The sequence below is a fragment of the Dermacentor variabilis genome, chromosome 3 (genome assembly GCF_050947875.1).
Source record: "Dermacentor variabilis isolate Ectoservices chromosome 3, ASM5094787v1, whole genome shotgun sequence".
NCBI classification, from domain to species: domain Eukaryota; kingdom Metazoa; phylum Arthropoda; class Arachnida; order Ixodida; family Ixodidae; genus Dermacentor; species Dermacentor variabilis.
The window spans coordinates 196,447,902-196,468,955 of record NC_134570.1 but is presented as its reverse complement, the minus strand read 5'-3'; the positions used below and the strand labels follow the sequence as shown (position 1 = coordinate 196,468,955).

Genomic DNA, 21,054 nt, shown 5'->3' with positions numbered 1-21,054 from the left:
GATGACACTGCGGCTTTACTACCTTCATTGTTCCTTTATTTCAACACCTCACGAATTATTGTCGTACATTTTGAATTGGTCACACATATAGTTTTCGAGAGTACTGAATATCGGCACCGATAATTACTTCGTTTCATAGAAAACAGGCACTGTCAACAAAAATTTCAATGCTCTTCCGCTCTGTAAGAATGATGACCAGGGAAGCTGTGTATGTAGGCCCCTTAATGGCGAACTACACCTCTGCCATGGGTTGGGCCGCTTTGTACTATCTCCGGGATCGACCCACGTATGGGGAGTGCTTAACGGCTGCTTCCCCTATGCCGCCGGTCGGCCCGACATTGCACTATCTCCGGGATCGGACCATGTATGGGGATTGCTTAACGCCTGCTTCACCTCCGCCGCGGGTTGGCCCGGCATTGCACTATTTCCAGGATCGGCTCACGTATGGGGAGTGCTTAACCCCTGGTTCACCTCCGCTGTGGGTCGGGCTGGTATTGCACAATCTTCGCGATCGGCCAACGTATGGGGACTGCTTGACGCGTGCTTTACCTCCGCCGCCGGTTGGCCCGGCCGGCAGTGCACTATCTCCTGGATCGGCCCACGTATGGGGAGTGCTTAACACCTGCTTCACCTCCGCCGTGGGTCGGGCTAGTATTGCACGATCTCCGGGATCGGCGCACGCGTGGGGAGCGCTTAGCGCCAGCTTCACCTATGCCGCGAGTCGGCCCGGCATTGCACCATCTGCGGGATCGGCCCACGTATGGGGAGTGCCTAACACCTGCTTCACCTCCGCCGCCGGTCAGCCCGGTATTGCACTATCTTCGGGATCGGCCCACATGTGGGGTCTGCTTCACGCCTGCTTCCCTTCGCCGCCGGTCGGGCCGATATTGCACGATCTTCGGGATTGGCCCACGTATGTGGACTGTTTGACGCCTGCTTCACCTTCGCCGCGAGTCGGGCCGTATTCCACTATCTTTGGTATAGGCCCACGTATGGGGAACTTTTTTTTGTTTACGACACAAAATTTCCTTGGACGGTAGAGGTATGCAACTTTGCTGTAAAATCATTGACAGACTACTCTCACTGCTATCACTCGTGGCAATTTACCACATTGACACATATATTCTTTATCTTTCCGGGTGACCGCAGACCACCTGACAAATGCTAAATGCTATCGCTCGCCGAAGGCTGTGCTATCAGGTATGGGAAGTTTCTCCACAGTTAGCGATGGTTCGATTCGTTGTATATTGTCCCCGAAGTTTGTGCAATCTCACAGTATGGGCGACGCCAATTCTTCAGTAGTTTCCGGAAGGCACAGGGTCACCAGCTATGGTGCTGGAACATTCGAGGAGTCATGTACAAATATTTGTAGTTCCGCTGGAAAGGCGAAGCACCGATTGCGATAGCAAATTAGTAGATAGCTGTACGAAATAAGGAAAGGCGTTTTATCGGCTGTATAAAATTGGAAACATGCGCTTACTAACTAAATGACAACGTATGTGAGCGTGACTCAAAGATTAACAAACTCATGGCGACAGCGCTGTTGTTGTGTATCTGCTGCTTTCTACGTCCTTGTTCTGTCGCGCTTACACATTCTATTATGGATTCTGACCAACTAGCCAGTCAACATGTTTTGACTAAATTAACCAGCACGGTGGCAGGCTCGCACTGGTAAGCATGAACACATCTCTATCAATGACAGCGAAAACTGTCTGTGAAAACGGTGGAGTTACGAATCATGGCACCAGCTGCGAGCCAATTGACCTCTAAGCATCTGTGGCTTCAACGCGAACGAAACGTCGAAAGCACAGCACATACGAAGTTACCGGCACAACGCGCGCTCTGGAAACATTGCAGATTGTTTTGTAGATGTGGCCCGCGCGGCGCGCACTTTGGCCACATCGCAGATTGCTTTTCAGACACACGAGCGTCGGCAAAGCGTCCCTACGGCGTCCGCTATTCGCGTGGCCAACGCAGCAATGTCTCCACTCTGTACAAGGCGGCGGGCGAGGAGGGCATCGACACATCCTGGCAGCCGTCGGAGAAGAATGTCCAACTTCCCTCGCCGGAGATGGCACACAGGAGATGGCACACGTCTGGAAGTGCGTTCCTCGCTCGCGCACGCCAGATTGAATCGTGGTCGCCGGCTCACCCACACAACCTTTCACCCATACGGAACATCACGACGACGGCGACGCCAACACCGACGAGAGAAATGCACCTGGAGTGACCATATAATTGTGATCTCAATAAAAGCTGACGCGCTTCATGGGCTGATCAGATTTTCGATGAGCGCCGACTATGGTCCCCGCTATCCTTGTGTTTTAAGTGCAACCTTTCTTTTGTTTGTGGGCAATGGTTCGCCCAACAAAGAGTTTGTTTCGTGATTCGCAGTTCTTGCTGCTGTTTTTTTTACAGCGTCGCTACAAAGGAACCATATGTAAGAAACAAAGGCACAGACGTGTGTCATGTGACTCGAGTAATATTAGGTCTCTTGTTTTTCTGTCGCAAGATGTGACCTAATTACACCATGGAAATATTCGCAGAATTGAACCTATTTGCAACAGAACTGGCGAAGTGGGACGTTTCTGAGATCAGGGATCGCATGTACCGCTTGCGCAGCCGACAAAAACCCGGTACCTCGCGTTATAAAAGCATGAACAAATACAAATAAACGGCAATTATTTATACGCAACCTTGCCTTCACATTTCGCAGTAGTATATGCGACGCGATTTGTTTCGCTGGAGGTGTCTCATACCTAAAACGACCGCAGTGCGAAACGCGCAAAGTGAAACTTTTATGATTTCGCTACTTGCGCGTACTTTCTGCAGCGTTGCCCGCTAAGTGTGAAATGGTGTATACAGACAGATTTTAGAGCTTTACAAAGCGCTTACCGTTAAAGTCAAAACAGTAGGAAATGCGATTTGCGAAGATGGCACGGTTGTTGCCGAGCAAGACATAGCTGTCGACATTCTCCTCGTCACCGCCAATTGCGCCCTCGGACTCAGAGTCGGAGCAGCCGATGAAGACTCCTACGTTGCGACCTCGCATAGTCGCAGGGTCATAGCCGGCATCCACGATGGCCTCGTAAGAGGTCTCCAGCAGCAAGCGCGTCTGGGGGTCCATCACATGCGCCTGTTTTGGGTTGACGCCGAAGAAGTGAGCGTCGAAGCAGGAGAGGTCACGAATCGTTCCCTTTCGTTCAGGCAAGCCAAGAAATCCTGCGAGTGACAAATGTGGGAATACTTCATGAGGGATTATGAGCCGCGCCGTGCTGCGGTACTCCGGAGTAACTTTGACCATTGAAGTTTCTTTAGCCAGTGCGCGATAAATGGACGTTTCTGCATTTCGTGCCGGCTGAATGCGGCCGCCGCGGCTGGGATTTGATCCCGTGCCTTTGGTCTCAGCTGCGCAACACCACATCCACTAGTCCATCACGGCGGGTAATACTTTGAGACAATCGATACAGTCATTCGCTGCTTCGCAGTAAAAGGAACACTTAATGCGAGTCAGTTCTTTTGTTTCTGCACTACGTGATCATATTGTGACGTGCTGTGGTGGGGCAGATGCTAATCCTTTCCCCTGCTGGTGCAAGGTGATCGGTTTGGATCCAGGCCCCAACTAGAGGGCGCAAATATATATATATATATATATATATATATATATATATATATATATATATATATATATATATATATATATATATATGTAGCCGTGCACATTTAGGTGCACGTTAAAAATTGTTGAAGCTCATCAGGAACCCTCCAATACAGCGTCCCTCAGAGCTCGAGACATTTTCCCCCAGGAATCAATCAGCCACGTATTTTTTGGCCTCGACATATAAATATTCAAACTGTTTGATGAATAATTTACAGTGATTAGTGAAAGAGAGGAAGCAGTATGAAAGGATAGTGAGCGACGGAATGGCTTGTTGGGTAAGTTAGTGAATGGTACAATGTAGTTGAATGCCTCCAACAGAAGCAAAATAAATCAGAAAGAAACAAAATATAACGAGAGAGAAACAGGCAAGAAGTGCGGGAGGATCTTGAACTAAAAACTGACATTATTTTTTAAAAACGATGTCCCTCCGAGACCAAAGGCAGCATACATGACAGCACTGTAAGTCACATCACGATAATCATGCGTACTACAAACGACAATTTCTGTATAGAAAGCGAAGCTTTACTTGTCAGGAACACCGATGGCGCGCTAACGCACTTGTGGGGACCGAGTTCGTAGTTGTGAAAGGCTTCTACTAGCTCCGTCCTGTTGCCTCTTCTTTTCCAACGATCGAAAGTTACTGAAGAGAGGAATGCAACCTGACTGTTTACGACTTATCGGAAGATTGCTGCGCGTGCTTGTGAGAACAAAATTGCTACGTTCAAGCGTCCAATCGTTTATGCACACACCCGACTGCACTATGTATTCTTTTCGACAGGTAACAAAAATATCTCAAACACACGTGTCGCACCTGCTATAAGTTTTCACTTTTGCAGTGGCAAACTTGGAATTACAGGAACCGTGCTGCGAAACTATGCTAGCCATATCTTGCAAGGCATACAGCACAATAGTCTGACGGCGTTCATAGCAGCAATCATTTTCAGTCTGTGTGAAATGCCGCGTGGGGACGCCATTACAACTGCATTCCTACTTTCTTGCTTGCGCACTTCGCGATCACTATGGCTTCTTTGTTTCATTTTTTGCCGCCTGTGTAGTAATTCCAGCAAAGATGTGATCATAGCTTGATAGCTACATGCCATCAGCAGTCTCTCAGCTTGTTTGTCAAAACGGTTTCTCGTCGGCTACATATAACCCTTTTATAATGCATTGTAGAAGCATATTTTAGGTATACATCGCCTAAAAAGTTTCGAGCGAGGCCAACCGTGCGATAGCCACCTCTTTTGTTGTCATCGGACTGTAACTACAGCAGAAATTATGACATAATTCTACCACCATGGTGGTAGAAGCATAATCACGCATACTAAGCCTAACGGAGTGTTTCTATGGCGCTTCGTGAGTGAAACGAAGACGACTAGATCACTTATAGTGTAATATGACTGACGATATCTAGGCAGTCACTTGGTTTGAAATTTCAAATAAGATCAAAATCGTAAACGTATCAATACATAACGGTAACTGGGTCACAATTCAAGGCTTCTTATAAAATCTTGCCAAAGTTTTCTCAGAAAGTGCTGCCGTGAACGACCGCTACACTTGAACATATACAGGGTGGCACACCTAAATTTAGCCAAACTTTAAAAATGTGCTAATGCCACGCAGCTGGACGCGTAATCTTGTTTGAGGTCGCTTAGACATACATCAATTATTTTTGGATCCTGCTAATTACGTAATTAGCCTTAATTCTTTAATCAACTTTTCAAATGTTATAATTAGATGAAAACCGTCAATGAGAAAATTGTGCACCAACGTGAAAAATTGCCTATACAGTTTTCTGTTGCTCAATAAGTGCCACACAGAACTGTTTTTGAGGCCGTGAAAGAAGGCCTTGAATTCATGAAAAATGGCGGAGCGATTGGCTGCTCGAGGCACTCTGTATGCATTCGCGGGCTTCTTTCAATTTCACAAAACACCTTTATGCAGCACCTACTGAGCAACAGAAAGCTTGTTTCGGGATCGTTTCATGTTGCTGCACAATTTTCACTTTGATGCTTTTCACCTAAATATAATATTTGAGAAGTTGATTAAAAAATTCTGACCATTTCTGTAATTAGGCGGAATACAAAAAAAACAAGCTTATTATCTCCAAGCGAAGGCAAACAACATCACCTTAGTTTTGTCAAGCTAAGTCGTATTTGTTTTTTTTGCAAAATTTGGCTAAAATTGCGTGAGACACACTGCATCGATTCGATTCTTTTGGAGAACCAGCTTGCCGGGAAAGTTTGAAAAAATTACGAAAAGGCAGAGAGATAAAAAATTTCATCAAATTCTCTGTCGAGAGGCCGCAACTACCTTGCCAAGATGTCTCTCCTTGGTATTTAATAAGTTCCTGCACGGCTACACACAGTTCCTGATACAAAATAAGAAAAGCAGGGCTTTTCAATCATCATCATCATCATCATCAGCCTCGTTACGCCCATTGCAGGCCAAAGGCCTCTCACATACCTCTCCAACTACCCCGGTCTTGTACTAATTGTGGTCATGTTGTCCCTGCAAACGTCTTAATCTCATCCGCCCACCTAACTTTCTGGCGCCCTCTGCTACGCTTCCCTTCCCTTGGAATCCATTCCGTAACTCTTAATGACCATCGGTTATCTTCCCTCCTCATTACGTGTCCTGCCCATGCCCATTTGTTTTCTTGATTTCAACTAAGATATCATTAACTCCCGTTTGTTCCCTCACCCAATCAGCTCTTTTCTTATCCCTTAACGTTACACCTATCATTCTTCTTTTCATAGCTCATGTTCAGCTTTCATGCGTCATCCTCAATTTAAGTAGAACCCTTTTCTTAAGCCTCCAGGTTTCTGCCCCGTACGGAAGTACTGGTAAGACACAGCTGTTATAAACTTTTCCCTTGAGGGATAATGGAAACCTGCTGTTCATGATCTGAGAATGCCTGCCAAATGCACCGCAGCCCATTCTTATTCTTCTGATTATTTCAGTCTCGTGATTCGGGTCCGCCGTCACTACCTGTCCTAAGTAGATGTATTCCCTTACCACTTCCAGCGCCTCACTACCTATTGTAAACTGCTGTTCTCTTCCGAGACTGCTAAACATTACTTTAGTTTTCTACAGATTCATTTTTAGACCCACCCTTCGGCTTTGCCTCTACAGGTCAGTGAGCATGCATTGCAGTTGGTCCCCTGAGTTACTAAGCAAGACAATATCATCAGCAAATCGCAAGTTACTAAGGTATTCTCCATTAACTCTTATCCCCAATTCTTCCCAATCCAGGTCTCTGAATACCTCCTGTAAACACGCAGTGAATAGCATTGGAGAGATCGTATCTCCTTGCCTGACGCCCTTCTTTATTGGAATTTTGTTGCTTTCTTTATGGAGGACTACGGTGGCTGTGGAGCCACTATAGATATCTTTCAGTATCTTTACATACGGCTCGTCTACACCCTGGTTCCGCGATGCCTCCATGACTGCTGAGGTTTCGACAGAATCAAACGCTTTCTCGTAATCAATGAAAGCTATATATAAGGGTTGGTTACATTCCGCACATTTCTCTATCACCTGATTGATAGTGTGAATATGGTCTATTGTGGAGTAGCCTTTACGGAATCCTGCCTGGTCCTTTGCTTGATAGAAAGCTAAGGTGTTCCTGATTCTATTTGCGATTACCTTAGTAAATAGTTTGTAGGCAGCTGACAGTAAGCTGATCGGTCTATAATTTTTGAAATTTTTGGCGTCCCTTTTCTTATGGATTTGTATTATGTTAACGTTTTTCCAAGATTCCGGTACGCTCGAAGTCATGAGGCATTGCGTATACAGCGTGGCCAGTTTCTCCAGAACAATCTGCCCACCATCGTTCAACAAATCTGCTGTTACGTGATCCTCCCCAGCTGCCTTCCCCCTTTGCATAGCTCCCAAGGCTTTCTTTACTTCTTTCGGCGTTACCTGTGGGATTTCGAATTCCTCTAGACTATTCTCTCTTCCATTATCGTCGTGGGTGCCACTGGTACTGTATAATTCTCTATAGAACCCCTCAGCCACTTGAACTATCTGATCCATATTAGTAATGATATCGCCGACTTTGTCTCTTAACGCATACATCTGATTCTTGCCAATTCCTAGTTTCTTCTTCACTGCTTTTATGCTTCCTCCGTTCCTGAGAGCGTGTTCAATTCTATGCGTATTATACTTCCTTATGTCAGCTGTCTTACGCTTGTTCATTAACTTTGAAAGTTCTCGCAGTTCTATTCTAGCTGTAGGGTTAGAGGCTTTCATACATTGGCGTTTCTTGATCAGATCTTCTGTCTCCTGCGATAGCTTACTGGTATCCTGCCTAACCGAGTTACCACCGACTTCTATCGCCCACTCCTTAGTGATGCCCACAGCATTGTCGTTCATTGCTTCAACACTAAGGTTTCCTGAGTTAAAGCCGAATACCTCTTCTGGAGGTTGATCTGGAATTCCTACATATTCCCTCTTACCGCTAACTCATTCATCGGCTTCTTATGTACCAGTTTCTTCCGTTCCCTCCTCAGCTCTAGGCTAATTCGAGTTCTTACCATCCTATGGTCACTGCAGTGCACCTTGCTGAGCACGTCAACATCTTGTATGATGCCAGGGTTAGCGCAGAGTATGAAGTCTATTTCATTTCTAGTCTCGCCGTTCGGGCTCCTACACGTCCACTTTCGGCTATCCCGCTTGCGGGAGAAGGTATTCATTATCCGCATGTGATTCTGTTCCGCAAACTCTACTAATAACTCTCGCCTGCTATTCCCAGTGCCTATGCCATATTCCCCTACTGCCTTGTCTCCAGCCTGCTTCTTGCGTACCTTGGCATTGAAGTCGCCCATCAGTATAGTGTATTTTGTTTTGATTTTACCCAACGCCGATTGCACGTCTTCATAGAGGCTTTCGACTACCTGGTCATCGTGACTGGATGTAGGGGCGTAGACCTGTACAACCTTCATTTTCTACCTCTTATTAAGTTTCACAACAAGACCTGCCACCCTCTCGTTAATGCTATAGAATTCCTGTATTTTCATTTTCATGTTACAAGCTATATTCTTATTAATCAGGAATCCGACTCCTAGTTCTCGTCTCTGCGCTAAGCCCCGGTAGCACAGGACGTGCCCGCTTTTTAGCATTGTATATGCTTCTTCTGACCCCGGCAAGTTCACCGGCCGCGAAGGTGTTGACGTAGAAGAATGGTTGAAGATATATGAGCGCGTCAGCAAGGTGAGCAGGTGCGATCCGACCATAATGCTGGCCAATGTCGTGTTCTACCTCGACGAAACACCACGTACGTGGTTTTACACACACGTAGAAGACCAGCTGTGACTTGTTCAAAGAGAAGCTGTCGGACGTTCTTGGCAATTCGACCGTTTGACAACTAGCAGCCAAGCAACAGCTCACCACGCGTGCTCAAACTGCTACCTAGTCCTATGTCTCCTACATTCAGGATGTCCTAGCCCTCTGTCATAAAATCGACACAACCATGCCAGAGGCGAACAAGGTCGGACACATTAGCAAAGGCATCGCGGACGACGCATCCAACCCTCTGGTCGTTAGAAACTTATCGACTGTCTACGCCATCGTGAAGGAATGTCGCCGTTTCGAGCAGGCGAAGAGTCGTCGTATATACAATAATTTTACACTGCTTCGAAATACTGCAGCGAGATCTTCCTGTACCGACCACACCGACCAATCTAGCTCACCACCACCAAGCAAAAACTTGACCCGAATTGTACGCCGCGAACTCGAAGCAGCGTTTCCTGCCTCGCCTCAACAGAAATCTTGGAACAACAATGCTGAGACGACATCGCTGATCCAATCCGTCGTTCGCCAGGAAATCGCTAATATGGGTCTTCCCAGCGCCTGCTCCTTGAGTCGCCTTGACACCCGCACTGATCCTATGCCTCGGTCCTATGACCCGCCGTGGTTGCTCAGTGGCTATGGTGTTGGGCTGCTGAGCACGAGGTCGCGGGATCGAATCCCGGCCACGGTGGCCGCATTTCGATGGGGGCGAAATGCGAAAACACCCGTGTGCTTAGATTTAGGTGCACGTTAAAGACCCCCAGGTGGTCAAAATTTCCGGAGTCCTCCACTACGGCGTGCCTCATAATCAGAAAGTGGTTTTGGCACGTAAGACCCCAAATATTATTATTATGCCTCGGTCCTATCGCTGTCCACCTCACAGTGCCCGTTATCCCTTCACTACCAGGAATCCATCCGACTGGCGCACACTTGACGACAGACCCATCTTTCTGCTGAGGCCGAATCGGTCACGTTTCCCATCACTGCCGGAGCCGTTGGCCATCCCCTCCTCGAAACACCTTCCGGAATGCAAGTTCGCCCCGAAGTTCCTCACCCCGTCGCTTCTATGACGCTTCCGACGCTACTACGTCGACTCGCCGATATGCTCGCTCGCCCTCGCCTCAACGTTGTCAGCCACGTCTGCCCCAGCATCACCGCTCCCCGTCGTCGACTTACCCAGGACCGTCCCAGCAGGAAAACTTGGCAATGCGGCACCTCAACGTGGTGCTGCAATGTCGCATTGGCCACAAAATCCTCCTTTGACGCTGTTTACGAGAAATAACCTTCTTGACGTCAAAGTTGATGGCACACCCGTCACAGCACTCATAGATACCGGAGCACACATATAGATTATGAGCAGCCGCCTACGCCGCCATTTAAAGAAAATTGTTACGCCTGCCGTTACTCAGTTCGTACGAATCGCCGACGGTAGCACGGTGACCGTGGCCGGAATGTGTACTGCAGGTGTGAGCATTTCCGGCCGCTATACTGTCGTCCTTTTCCCTGTGCTTCACCAATGCCCCCATGACCTCATACTAGGCCTAGACTTCCTCTCCGCCCGTTCAGCGCTCATCGATTGTTCCTCAAGTACTATGCGTCTTGACCTTCCTCTGCTGGACGTTATTCCTACACCACACCAAATTCGCCTAAGAACGACTGATTTTGTTCACGCTCCGCCAGAGGTCTTCACATACATCGAAATGTCGCCTTCTACGTCACTTCTCGATGGTGATTTCATCTCCGCTCCCATAACTGCCATCGTTCTCACCTACACGTTAGCGTTCCGCATACAATAGCGAGGGTCACAGACAATCGCACGTATCTCCCTGTGGTGAATTTCGGGCTCGCTAACCAAATTCTGCCGATAGCTATCTCCCTGGCTACAATCACTCCTTTCGAAGTTAGTTACGTTGAGACCTTCGCCGTCGACGCTGCCTGTGCGCCTTTCCGGTCTGCTAAATATGCTGACAACGACATTAGGAAAATGATCGCCCCGGATCTCACTCCCGCAGAGACTAAACAGCTCTGGAGTCTATTGCTTTCCAGAGAGGATATATTCGACCTGAAAAACCGACCCTTAGGCCAGACGTCACTTGCCAAACGTCGTGTACATGCAGGCGATAATCCACCCATCCATCGGCGACCCTACCGAGTGTCAGCTTCGGAGCGTCTGGTCATCAAAACAGAAGTTGACAAGATGCTAGCGAAATGCATCATTGAGCCATCGTGAAGTCCCTGGGAATCCCCTGTTGTGCAGGTCAAAAAGAAGGACGGTTCATGGACATTCTGCGTCGATTACCGCCACCTCAACCGCATAACCAAGAAGGACGTCTACCCGCTACCTCGTATCGATGACGCCCTCGATTGCCTATACGGGGCACTGTATTTTTCGTCCATCGACCTGCGGTCTGGATATTGGCGAATCGCTGTCGATGATCTAGAGCGTGAAAAGACCGCCTTTATAACGCCTAATGGTCTTTACCAATTCAAAGTTATGCCTTTTGGGCTATGCAACACGACGGCTACCTTTGAGCGTATGATGGACTCATTACTCCAAGGATTCAAGTGGTCGACTTGTCTCCGCTACCTAGATGATGTTATTGTGCTCTCGCCCTCATTCAGCACACACATTGAGCGCCTTTCAGCTGTATTTGCCGTTTTTCGCAAGGCCGGTCTACAGCTCAACTCCAAGAAATGTGACTTCGGCCACCGTGAGATTACTGTTCTCGGACATGTTGTCAATGCGACTGGCATCCGACCGGACCCAGAGAAAATTCGCGCCGTGAAAGGGTTCCCTGTCCCACGGTCCGCAAAAGATGTCCGAAGTTTTGTGGGCCTTTGCTCTTACTTCCGCCGCTTTATTAAAGATTTTGCCACGATAGCACGCCCTCTCTCAGATCTCCTGAATAAAAGTGTACCATTTTCATTGGGATCCTCTCAGGCCACCGCCTTTTCTCGCCTGACCACCATGCTCACCACCCCTCACCGATTCTAGGACATTTCGCTACTTCAGTCCCTACAGCGGTGCGCACCGATGCCAGTGGCCATGCAAATCGGTGCCGTCTTGGCACAATTCAACACGGTCATGAACGTGTCATCGCGTACGCTAGCCGTCTGTTGTCACCTGCGGAGCGGAACTACTCTATTTCCGAGCGCGAATGTTTAGCCGTTGTGTGGGCAGTGGCTAAATTCCGCCCCTATTTATACGGTAGGCCTTTTTCTATTGTAACGGACTACCACGCCCTCTGTTGGCTTTCGTCTTTAAAAGATCCCACAGGGAGGCTTGGACGATGGACTTTGCGGCTACAAGAGTATTCCTATTCGGTGGTGTATAGGTCTCGACACCTACACAAGGACGCCGACTGTTTGTCCCGTTACCCTGTACACAGGCCTCCAACGCCGACATGGATGCTTCCCCAAGTGTTCTTTCCATTTTCCAGCTTTTGGACATGACCAGCGAGCAACGCCATGGCACTACTTTGAGGACACTCATTGACCGAATGGAATCTGCTCCTATTGATACCTCGTTAAGGTGGTTCATTCTCAACGACGGGATATAGTACTGACGCAGTTTTCATCCTGACGGTCCTCCCCTTCTCCTTGTCGTTCCTCAACACCTCCGCTCAGCCGAGCTTCAGGAGCTTCATGACGCCCTAAATGCCGGACACCTTGCCTTTGCTCGCACTTACGACGGCGTGCGCCGCCGCTTCTACGGGGCCGGCCTCGAACGCTCCGTATGGCGCTATGTAGCTGCTTTGATGCCCTGTCAACAACGCAAAAAGCGAGCAACGCTTCCTGCCGGGTACTTACAGCCGATGGATATTCCACATTAGCCGTTCTTTCGCGTGGGTTTGGATCTCCTTGGCTCCTTCCCCGAGTCCAGCTACGGCAACAGGTGGATCGCTGTAGCTATTGATTACGCGACCCGCTATGCCATCACTCGGGCACTTCACACGGGCTGCGCAACCGACGTCGCAGATTTCCTACTCCGGGATATCATTTTAATACATGGCGCCCCGCGACAGCTCCTTACTGACCAAGTCATCGCCGATATCCTACGATCATGTTCTACCAAGCACAAACTGAGCACCTCCTATCATCGCCAGATCAGCGGCCTTACTGAGGGAATTAATCGGGCTATTACTGACATGCTATTGAAATATGTTTCACCCGACCACAGGGACTGGGATGTGGCACGGCCCTACGTCACGTTTGCCTATAATTCATCACGTCACGCTACTGCCGGGTATTTCACCTTTTACTTACTCTTCCGTCGTGACCGAGCATTACCATTGGACGCTTCCCTCCCCTTGATACAGGATCCGAGGACCGAGTATGCCGGCGACGCCATCGCCCACGCTGACCATGCGCGCCAGCCTGCCCGTACTAGTAGTCTGTTGGCATCGCAGGAATCTCAACGAGACGCTTACGATCGCCGACATCGTGACATATTTTTCACCAGGCTCTCTCGTGCTACTTTGGTCCCCTTGCCGCCGAGTCGGGCTCTCCGAGAAACTCCTCCCGTGCTACAAAGGGCGTTACTGTGTTCTACGTCTAGTGACCAATGTCACTTACGGCATAATCCCCCAGACCTCCGTCATGCCACCCGGTTCCACATCATCTGACGTCATACACGTCTCTCGGTTTAAGCCTTACTATGCCCTTACCGGCGGCCCCGTCTGAAGCACCGGGACGGTGCTTTTTCTGCCGGGGGTCGTGTTACGGTGGAAAAGAGGACAAAGTCGTCGATGGTAAAGACGACGAAGTGGCAACAACCTCTTGGGGTTCTGTGCTGCTGCATATATACGAATCGTGTAAATACATCTTGTAAATAGTTTTATACCCGTGACAATATCATCACAATCAATTCTCATATAGAGTTCCCTTGGCCGTTTTACTAAATGACGCTTTCGAGAGGACCACTAACCGGAGTAATTTGTTGGACTGCAGAATTCCGAGGTCACGGGGCCACTGCTTGTATATTATTTCTGTTGGTGTTCCCTTCTCTTCGAAATGCACCTTCCCTTCTCATCCCACGGCGCTTGCCCTGGCGCCTTCTGGACAGTGGTGAGCAGCTGGTGAGAAAATTGCCGCGGCAAGGCCATTTATTCCGTTCGCAGATGCCAGCTGGAATGGGTGCGCTATCCCGGTTGGCCACACCTACCGCTTCAATGTTCATCTGCGGTGGCTTTGATAAACTGCTCACGATCTAACCCTAGTACGTTTCTGCCAGCAACCCAGCAGGGTCAACGTGTTGGCGGCGCACAGCGGTTTCCAAACGATTGTCAAAGCCTTGCGGGCAAGCTAGCCTAAGCCGATCTTGTTAAACGATTTTCAAGCCAATCTTATCAAACCACTGCCAAGGAATGCTTGCGCTACTATTGTTCTGCACTCGCAATGAATAGCATAAAGAGATGACGTCACTGGTGCATTAAAATACTGGAGGCTTTAACACCCAAGACGATTTTGTTTGGAGAAGTTTTTGTTGAGTGAATACGACTTCAGGTGTTCAATTCTCGAATTGCAAAGTTTCCTCTGTAATTCATTTCAATTCCTCTGTAATTTTCCTGTGTGAGTCAGTTATTTAATATATCCTATTCTAAGATAGCGCGTACTGCAAGGAAGACAGACCGAAGAGGCAAATCGCCAGTTTGTATGCTGAGCGACACATGACAGCGAGCGCACCCCACGAGCGCACCGCATATGAAACGTTCCACTAAGGCGAGTAGTTCAGCGACCACTTAGCGAATTAAGTGGTTTAGCCCGCACATTCCTGTAATTATTACGCAAGATAGTGATAAAGCTGCAGCGGACAATTCTGCGGTACTACACGCGTGGTAAATCGGGTGCACGAGATCGGGCTGCTGTTTACCGGAGCAATCTTTGCCATTTACGCCAACTCAAGCCGGTAGAAATAGACTGGCCTTAAAGATATATGACACTCTCCCCCCTCCCAACTGGCAGCTAGTGCCCGGTGCCCCCGCCCTCCCCCCTCTCCTTATACTCCACTGCAGATGACCCTGCGGTCCCTATTTATCGTATGCTCACGTGAGAGAGAGAGGGAGAGAGAGAGAAGTTTAATGATACGAAATGCTGAGAGGTCGGCCTGAGGTATATTCCTCCAGCCAGCTACTCGGCATTGGGGGAAGGGGAAGAGGGAAAGAAAGAGGGAAGACAGAGGTGCATGATGGGTGACGATGACAATAGAAGGAAGATGTAGAAGATATGGCAAGCCATTTGGCATGGTCAAAGTCTGCAATCCAGGCCAGTAATTTTTAAAAAGTTCAGTAATGCTTGGATGGCCTTCAAACTCGATTGAGCATCTGGCCAAGGGCATAAAATAACATCCTCCGACAACGGTGCGCTGTCGAGACGCGTAAGGTCGTTGTCCAACCTTTCATGCTCTTCCACGTACTTAGGGCAGTCACAAAGCACATGAACTATAGTCTCAGTCACATTGCACACCTCACAGTGTGGAGACTCGGTGCGTCGCATGCGGTGCACGTATCCGCGCGTAAACGCTACCCCCAGCCTTAGCCTGTGCAGAATACTGGCACAGCTTCGTTCAATTTTCGGTGGTAGCCTAAAATTCATGGTAGGGTCCAATCTCTGGAGTCGTCTGTGGCGATTATCCGGATTGTCCCAGTGCTTTGCTGTAAATTTTCGGATGACCCTGGAGAGGAGACAGTTGGCGTCCGCTCTTGAGAAAGGAATTGAAAGCAGTGACTCTCGTTCTTCGAGTGCTTTCTTCGCTTCGGCGTCGGCCACTTCGTTGCCCTGTATATTACAGTGACTGGGAATCCACTGAAATGTGATGTGGTGGCCATTTTCTTGCGCTAAAGTGTAGAGCTCGGCAGTTTGAAGAGCCAACACTCTGTAAGCGCTTTCTTTCAACACCATTCTAAGTAGTTGAAGAGCCAATTTTGCGTCACTGAAGACTGTCCATATTTAAGGAGGCTGCCGCGAAATATACTGAACGGCCTCTCTGATTGCCACTAGTTCAGTAGATGTTGTAGTCGTCTTGTTATACAGACGAAATCGTCGAATGACTTGATGCGCAGGCACGACGAAAGCCCCACCAGACGCATACGACGAGACCGATCCGTCTGTATACACGCTCATCGAGGAACCATATTCTTTCGACATATATTCAAGTGTTAAATGTCTGAGGCCGACGGTAGGTATTCGCGATTTTTTAGAAATTCCGGGAATGGTTATATGTACCGGTATTTTGGACCTTACCCATGGGGGCATATGTGGAAGGTCAGCCGGGGCAAAGTATGCTGGTATCGCAGATTCTTGGCATATAACGGCTCTTGAAAAAGTGAAGTCCGGCCGTATATCGGGTAATGTCGATAAGGGATGGCGTCCGTGACTGCAAGGCAGTCGCAGGAATACTCGAAGAGGTTCGCATCGTAGATAGACAGGTAGAGGGGTGGGGCGAGCCTCCTCAATTGTTCCGTGGGTTGAGGTTCAACGTGGAACACCGAGACATGTTTTCAGCATCTGTGCCTGGGCACTTTCCAGCGTACGCAAACATGAAGGGCTCATACTTGACAAAACTGGCAGACTATACCGAATGTATCCAACGTAGAGAGCCTGGTACAGCCGGAGTAGCGAATGCTCAGATGGACCCCACTTCATACCGGCAAGAAAGCGAAAAACTTGAGCAAGCCCAGTTAATTTTTTCTTTAACATTGCCACATGTTTCGACCATGAAACACCGCGGCCAATGACAACGCCTAGGTATTTGTGGTGGGTGACATATGGGATGGCATTTCCATTGACCATAATTGGATACCAATGCATAAGCTTCCGTGTGAACGCTATCGCAGCACACTTGTCTGGGGCCAGTTGCAGTCCTTGGCACTGCAGGTACTGAGACGTTAAAGAAACAGCTCGCTGCAACCTGGCACGAATTTGCGGTCGCGTGACTGCGGATGCCCATATGCATATGTCGTCTGCGTAGGTACTGATGCGTACTATATCAGGAATTATTTCCACAAGGCCAATAAGGGCAACATTGAAAAGAGTCGGGCTGAGAACTCCTCCTTGAGGCACTCCACGGACCACAGCGTGTCTTGTCGTTTCGCCATCATTCGTGGACATGAAGACTGTACCACCATTTAGGTAATTTTCAATCCACATGTAGAGACGGCCGCCGATGCCTAAATTACTGAGGGCATCAAGAATGGCTTTGTGCAGTACATTGTCATAAGCTCCTTTTATGTCTAAGAAAACTGCTCCTACAAGTCGGTGTCGCTTTTTTTCGTGTTCGATCGTGGACACGAGATCAATGACCCCATCTATTGCACACCGGCCACGTCTAAATCCGGTCATCATTTCAGGATAAAGCTCATTCTTTTCCATGAACCATTCTAATCTAATGAGCACCATCCGTTCCATCACGTTAACGACACAGCTAGCTAAAGCTACTGGCTGGTAAGATGACATTTCGTAGGGCGATTTCCCTGGCTTTAGGAGGGCCACCAAACGGCTGGTTTTCCACTGCTTCGGGACTGTGCTGGATGACCACGTGGCGTTATAGTATGACAGCAGGACTTTCCGACCTTCCATCCCAAGGTGGCACAGAGCAGTATATGAAATGCCGTCAGGTCCAGGGGCAGAAGATTGTCTCGACGCAGCAAGTGCAGCTTCCAATTCCGGCATCGTGAAAGGAAGGTCAAGACGATTATCTTTAGGAGGTAGCATGGGTTGATCCACAGTTGCACATGCTGAAACATCGGTACGGGTGACGCTCTTACAGAAGTCTTCGGCAACCTGCACTTCCGTCAGAGATTGGTGAAGTGCTAGAGCACGGAAAGGATGTTTTTGCTGAAGAGGGGCACGAAGACTTCGTACTATCTGCCAGATGCTAGAAAGTGGCTTTCGAGGATCCGGAGACGAACAGAAGGTCCTCCACCGTTGTTTTCCCATTTTTTGAAGGTGACGCCGTATTTTTCACTGAGCTCGTCGACATAAGACAAGGTCTAATGACGATTGAGTTCGCCTAACCTTCCTTTCCGCTGTACGACGGATCGCCGTTCTGGATGTAGGTGCACTGATAAACTTAGTTGTCTTCTGCACTGATGACACAAAAATGTCTTCTATATCAGATGGTGAAGTGATGTCTCCGCAGTACTCTTTGACAGATGTAGAGAACGTGGACCAATCAGTGCAGCGTAGAGCAGATGCACTTGATTGCACAAACCACTTCATCTGCACATATGTTGGTATATGATCGCTCCCATGCGTTTCTATGTCCAAGCACCAGTTGACTAAGAGGCTCTGAGATACACTAGTGAGGTCTACTGTGGGATAAAGTTTGTAAACAGGGATAAGGTGCCTCAGAAACGCTGGCCAACGTTTCGATAGGAGGACCTATCTTCGTCAAAGGCGGCCTCGTCATCCTCGGCGTGTTAGTTTTAAAGGGTTAGTGCAGCGACGTCACGTGCGGGTGTTGTCGCTGGCGGCTGGTTTTAAAGAGAGAGATTACCAGAGGAAACAAGCGCTGTCGTCCGACGTCTGTGAGCTTCATTCCCAAGACGAGGGGACAAGAGCGTGAGAGTGGGCACGCGGGGAGAAAAGAAAAGAAATAGAAACAGAAAAAAAAGAAATACGGAGGTGGGGGAAGCCAGGGTGGCACCAAGACAGATAAAAAAAAGGGGGGGGGGAGTGAAACAAAACGAAAGAGAAAAATGAAATTTTTTTGAGAAATACGGGGGCTTGGGAGCGTGTTGGGGACGCGAAAGGTTAGGAGGTATTCAGGGGGAGTCGTTGGCGGCATATTTTTTAGGCATTAGAACGGCCGGTCAAGCTGTCAGTGCGCGAGTAACACAAAAGACAAAAAAAAAAGAAAAACAGACACACACAAAAAAAGACCATGAGTTGAAAGTGACTTTAGTAGCATAGCAGCAATACGTCGAGTAATCTTGAAATAGTTAAGATGGCGACGAGGAGTCTGCGGTGAATGTATGGGGTGACTGAAAGGCAGCGGCATGGTCTTTTAAGGGGCACTGCCCCAGTCGCTCATCGTAGGTGTCGTTACGGCGGCATCCAGAAATGGCGATACTCTGGGTTGAGGCGCCGAAAAAGGCATATTGTCTTCGGAATGTGTTGATGAGGGGGTTTAAAAAAATAGATTGAAAAAAAGGGGCGAAGGGAGGGAGCGGGGGAGGGGGGACCGAAAGCGGAATAACAAACAGCAGGGTGACGCGCGCAGAAGCGGGTGGGGGCAAGTGTGCATGGAAGAAGGGGGTTGTACAGTTGGTATAGACGTAAAAACCTGAAAGAGTACATTAAATTGAGTAGTAGGTAGGAAAAAATTTTTTTTCGAAATGGAAGAGTAGGTGAGGTTAAAATTTAAAGTTAGCTGGTGGCCTAATGTGTTTTGTGCCTTGGTTGATGATATGAGAGTTTGAGATTTAGGTTTCCGCATTTAAAGATTCTAAGTTGCCGCGTGCCAAATTAATTCCTGTCGGGTATAGGCAATTAAACTTGTGTATGAGGTATGATTCCGTTTACTTCCTTTCGCGAGGGGAACGGAAATTTGTTTGTAGTATATAGAGCCTTGCTTTGTCAAATATATGACCATGTTCATTAAAGTGGCTGGCTACTGCTTTGGGTAAATTGTGTTTTGTGTCCACGCGGCGAACATTGAGTCTTGTATTAATTTGTTGCCCAGCCTCACCTATGTATTGCTTGCTACACGCGGCGCACTCTAGACAGCAGACTACGTTGCTTGATGTGCAGGTGAAAGCCGAAGTTACCTTGTGTGTGTAATTCGACGCTGTACTTTTTACTGTAGTAGTAGATTGAATTTGTTTGCATGTAGAGCACCTGGGGCGGCCACAGGGATTGGTTCCCAACTTCCTGTTTTTCTGTAGTATTGCGTGCACAAGAACATCTTTAAAATTAGTGTTGCGTCTGTAGGCTACTCTGGGAGGGTCGGGAAAAATCTTCTTAAGTTTCTGGTTGCTGGTGAGAATTGGGTAGTATTTACTTAGGATGTTATTCACGTTTGGGAGTGCGTTTGAGCATTTAGTAGTAAGAAGAGGTGTTGTTGTTCCTGGGATCCTCGGGCGGGGCTTGAGGACCTCGGCTCGATCGAGTTTGGTTGCAGCGATGTAGGCTGTTTGAAGGTCACTCTTTGGGTGGTTCCTGTTTGGTAGCGCTTCTTTAAGGTGATCGAGTCTATCTATGTAGTCTTGGTTTTCAACGCAAATGCGACGTAGTCGTGTGGCTTGTCCTTTAAAGATGCCTTGTTTGCAATGTCTGGGATGGTGGCTGGTATATTCTAGGTACTGTTGTTTGTCGAAAGGTTTCCTATACAGCGTTGCCTTCAGCTCACCATTGTCAATGTATATTGTTGTGTCCAGAAAGTTTATGCGCTCAGTTGAGGATTCTGATGTGAACTTTATTGTTGGGTGAACAGAATTTAGAAAGGCTACATATTTATCTAGACTGTCTTGACCATGTCCCCAGATTATGAGTATGTCGTCTATGTATCGTAGGTATGTGTGGGGCTTGGTAGTGCAGCGCGATAGGAAATCTGTTTCTAGAATTCCCATAAATATGTTCGCGTAGGTTGGTGCAAAAGGCATACCCATGCTTGTACCATGTATCTGTAGGTAGTAACTCTCTTCAAGTTCGAAGTAGTTATGTGTTAGAACTAATTCAAGGAGAGACAAGTAGACTTCAGTAAAGTGTTGTGCATTGTGTTTAGACAGCGTTTGTTTTATCGAAGATAAACCATCAGGGATTGGAATGTTGGTGCACAGCATCGTGACGTCTACTGTTGCGAGAATTGTGTTGTGGGGTAGTGTGCCCTTAGAATTAATGTCCTCTATAATTCTCAGCAGGTGGGGCGTATCTTGTACAAATGACGAAAGTGCTTTTGGCAAGTCACCAAGGTAGTGGGTAAGGAATGTGGAGATGCTCTCTGTCGGGGTGTTGTTGTTTGATACTATCGGACGGCCTGGGATAATAGCAGTGTATAGTTCAGCGGATGGAATTTTATGAATTTTCGGAAGGAGGTAAAAACGCTCGGCAGTTTCTTTGCTTTGTTTAAGAAATTTGTATTCTGACGGTGTTATCAATTCATC

General features: G+C 48.0%; 1 protein-coding gene across 1 annotated transcript in view; it reads right to left on the bottom strand.

Moving 5' to 3' along the window:
• Positions 1-21,054, bottom strand: part of LOC142576586 (fatty acid synthase-like) — a 285,463-nt gene that overhangs the window by 252,649 nt on the left and 11,760 nt on the right. The window contains exon 2 of the mRNA XM_075686771.1: positions 2,896-3,222. Coding sequence (XP_075542886.1) covers positions 2,896-3,222 — 327 coding nt within the window. The remainder of the gene's footprint in view (positions 1-2,895; positions 3,223-21,054) is intronic.